Source organism: Nematolebias whitei, chromosome 14 (assembly GCF_014905685.2).
Source record: "Nematolebias whitei isolate Nwh7 chromosome 14, NemWhi1, whole genome shotgun sequence".
Taxonomy (NCBI): Eukaryota; Metazoa; Chordata; class Actinopteri; order Cyprinodontiformes; family Rivulidae; genus Nematolebias; species Nematolebias whitei.
Window position 1 is genome coordinate 11,923,369 of NC_056511.1, and position 3,808 is coordinate 11,927,176.

At 42.4% G+C, this 3,808-nt stretch overlaps 1 protein-coding gene across 1 annotated transcript in view; it reads right to left on the reverse strand.

Moving 5' to 3' along the window:
• LOC119420836 (rap guanine nucleotide exchange factor 6) overlaps positions 1-3,808 on the reverse strand; it is a 149,463-nt gene that overhangs the window by 26,056 nt on the left and 119,599 nt on the right. The window contains exon 16 of the mRNA XM_037688260.1: positions 3,239-3,396. Within this exon, the coding sequence (XP_037544188.1) occupies positions 3,239-3,396 (158 nt within the window). The remainder of the gene's footprint in view (positions 1-3,238; positions 3,397-3,808) is intronic.

Consider the following 3,808-nt stretch of genomic DNA (forward strand, 5'->3'; position numbering starts at 1 on the left):
CCCCCCCCCCCCCCCCCCATTCTCTCCTCCCCGTTTCATTGGTCCACTGTGACCTGTTTGATAATTTCATTGGCCAGATTATTATAACTTTTTAAAAAAAACTTTTATTTATACAGGTAGTCTCGAGTCACGCGGATCCACTTCCCAAGAGGAACGTGTACTGGGCAGCTATGTGAGCGCCCAGGTTTGAAGAGGCTAAATGTTTTGGCAACATGAAACTCGTTAGCCCGTTAAAAAATAAAATAAAATAAGCGGCTCATAGTCCAGAAATTAATTTGATTCTGCAGAGCCTTTTTTTAAATTAATTTTTCCCCCTTTTTGGCCATTGTAAAAGGATAAAAAAAAAAAGGACAAACCTGCTGCTCTATAAAAAAAATATATATATATATATATATATATATTCTCACCATGTGTAGTAAAATGAAAACTGGGATTTTCCACAGATGAATAATTACAGTAAACCCAGAGGTGGTCCTAAAAAAAGCCCAACTCTGATGATTATTAAACAGGCAAAGAATAGGCACCCAGAAGATAAAGATGCACACAGTCTGTCTGCTTATTGGGCATTGTTTGGATAAAAGGTTCGTCTGTGCCTCAGATTTGTACCTTAATGTAATTACAGGCAGGGAACTGTTGGGGAAATAATAGAAGCTCTGCAGAACATCTGGGGAAAAGGGGTTTTGTTTCAGAGCGCTGCTCTTTGCTTTACTTTTAAACCTAAAAGGAGGTAAGGCAACAAAAAGGACCAAGTTAAAACAGGGTTTGTGCGTTGTGTGATATCTCACCACCACGTGTGATATATAGGTTTACATACTATTTATATCTACAGACAGCAGGAGTGTGTGTTTGCATTTGTCTTGCAGATGGCTTGTGGAATAAATCAGAACCATATTCACTTTCTCACTTCTCTCTCGCTCTCCTTTTCCGTCAGTCTATGCAGACATAAACAACAGACTTGTCCTTGTTAGTTTAAATAATTAGGGCTCAGAAACCTCTCTGACAAGAGGAGATTAAAACATCCTCAACTGGCCTAAGAGGTTAAGTCTTGTCAAACAGAGGCAATTTAGCAATAGATCTGGGATCCTTCAAACAGAAAGACCACAATAAATATGAATGTGTGTGTGGTTTTGTCTGTGTGCTGAGCAAGGCCAACTGCCTTCGTAGGCTTGCTTTGTTTGAGTGAATAAGCTCCTTTGACAAGAAAAGTGGATCTTTTTAAACAATATGGTTGTATATAACTGAGAAAGAATGTGTGCAATAGGGACTTTTCAGCGCTGCATTTTGACGTAACGCTCAAGGATGACAGCCCATTTGCGCAGCATCGGTGAGTACTTGCTGAGGATTCTAGTACTTCGATTCGTAAACGGTTTCCCCGTTCAGCCAGGCGGAGGTGCTGGGTCGAGTGTGACGAACACCTTCAGAAAAGGAGCCCTCAGCTGCGACCGAGACACCTGAACAGCTCTGTGATGGTCAGAGTTCACAAACAGCCGGTGTAATGAAAGTTTTGCTTCTCGTCGACTCAATCCTGCGCTTGAAGTTCAATTTCATCAGAGTCACAAAGGCTCATAGCACAGAGAACGGCAGTAAAACCTAACACAAATTGAATACGAAGAGCTTTTTAAGAAACTGATCCATTCAGTTCCATTACTTCTAATATTTACAAATGAGCAACTTTGAGACTGAAGGCCGGAGCTACAAAGCAGAAATAGCATCTCAGCAAGTTGAATGTGCGAATCTGGACAGAGTCCGTTTTCTTTTCCGCGTCTCAGAAATCATCTGAACTCTGTTCCTGACGAGCAGATTCGCAGTAAGGAGAGCAAAAGAGCCCAAAACAAACACCGACTGAGAGGCTGAAGACTGTTGAGTTAAAAAGGAATTTTCTTCCTGTTACAGCAAAGATTTATTTATTTTTCAAAATCCCATCATAATGTCTGCTCGTTTATTTTCAGTAACAATCTGGTTGAAATTACAAACATATTTGAAAAATTTTAAATAGTTTTAGCCTATTTGATATTTTTTAATCTGCTATAACATTTTTTTGCATGAGAAGAAGATGAGACAGAAGACCATGGAGAATATTGTTTTTCCACACAAGGCAGCTGACGGCTCCATATGAGGTAAGAGGAATGCGTGTTTGTTTGTCCTGCGGATCGGGGACCGGTCTGTTTGCATTCACACTACACTCGAACCGCGCTGGAGTTCGCTTCTACCGGACTGAGACCTAGGTTTTAGCCCGGGCCAGAGTTTGCCTTTTTGTTCCATGACAGAGTTCGATGGCGCGTTCACACCTCCCTAAACGAAGCGGACTTTCTAGGAAAACGAGCTAGAGTTCGATTAAAGCAGACTAAACAGGGTTGGTGTGAATGCACCCATAGTCTCTCCAGCGTGTCCTGATTCTTCTCCGGGGTCTCCTCCCAGTCAGACATGGCCGAAGCACCTCCCTAGGGGGGGGCGCCCAGAGAGCATCCTTACCAGATGCCTGGACCACCTCGACTGGATCCTTTTGATGCGGAGGAGCAGCGGCTCTACTCGGGAGTAGCTCGTGGATAACTGAACTTCTCACCCTATCTCGTGAATAAAACCCTGAGTTACTTGAACTCCTCCACTTGAGGCAGAACCTCACCCTCGACCTGAAGAGAGCAGTCCACACTTTTCCGACTGAGGACCATGATCTCGGACTTTGAGGAGCCGATTCTCATCCCAGCTGCTTCACACTCAGATGCGAACTGCTCCAGTAAGAGCTGGAGATCACGACACAATGATGCCGACAGGACCCGAGCCTGAGAACACTGAACCGGACTCCCTCCGTCCCCTGACTGCACCGAGAAATTCTGTCCATAAAAGTTATGAACAGAATCTGTGACAACGGGCAGCCCTGGCAGAGTCCAACTCCCACCCTGAAGGGGTGAAAATGAATGACAGAAAAAATCCAATCCCTCCAATGCACCAATTTGTTCCTCTTTTGATTTTTTCCCCCAACAGTTAGAACAATGGCATACTTGAAAGTGAGCATCAACATTAATTTAATCCATCAAATCCATTTGATCAAACAAATTGTTAAATTAAAATAAAAATGATTAAAAAAAACAATTTATCAAATGTGTCAATATACCATATTTTACTGAGAGGGGAAAAAACTCCGAAAGTACTGACACATTAGCTGTAAAATTATTTAACATTTATATCAACAGATGTAACATAACATATTCATTAGACTGCTTTAAGATCCATTTCTTACCAGCAGGGTTAGAAAAGTCGAGGACACTTGACGCCGGCTGCAGCAGGTCGGGGCTGCTTGAGGACAGGTTCCCAGGAATGGGCATGATGGCCACGCTGTGACGACACTGCTTGGTACCCACGATGCTGTCGTCCTGAGACTGACCCATGTTGCCATCACTGGGGAGGAAATCAGAAGGTGAACATTTGAGATGAGGTGCAGGACATATTTAAATGAGGTTTTAAACACAGAGAATATTAAAAGCGTAGACATCTCTAGACTTTTTTTTTAATCTTTTGTTATGAGTTTGAAGGATAGCTGCACCTGGAGAGCATATTAAAATCTCTCCTTATAACAATGGATAAGAGATATAATCAAAATCCTGCACAGTAACAACACAAAATGTCAATAGCACCTATATTTTCTTTTCCTTTTAATATGCATCAGTGATCCTGCTGAGATTTATCCACAAGGGGTGGGGGTGGGGGATTCAACGGCTGAAACTGATAAGATGCTTTTATGGACAAAAACACACATTTATCAAACACACACACACACACACACACACACACACACACACACACACACACA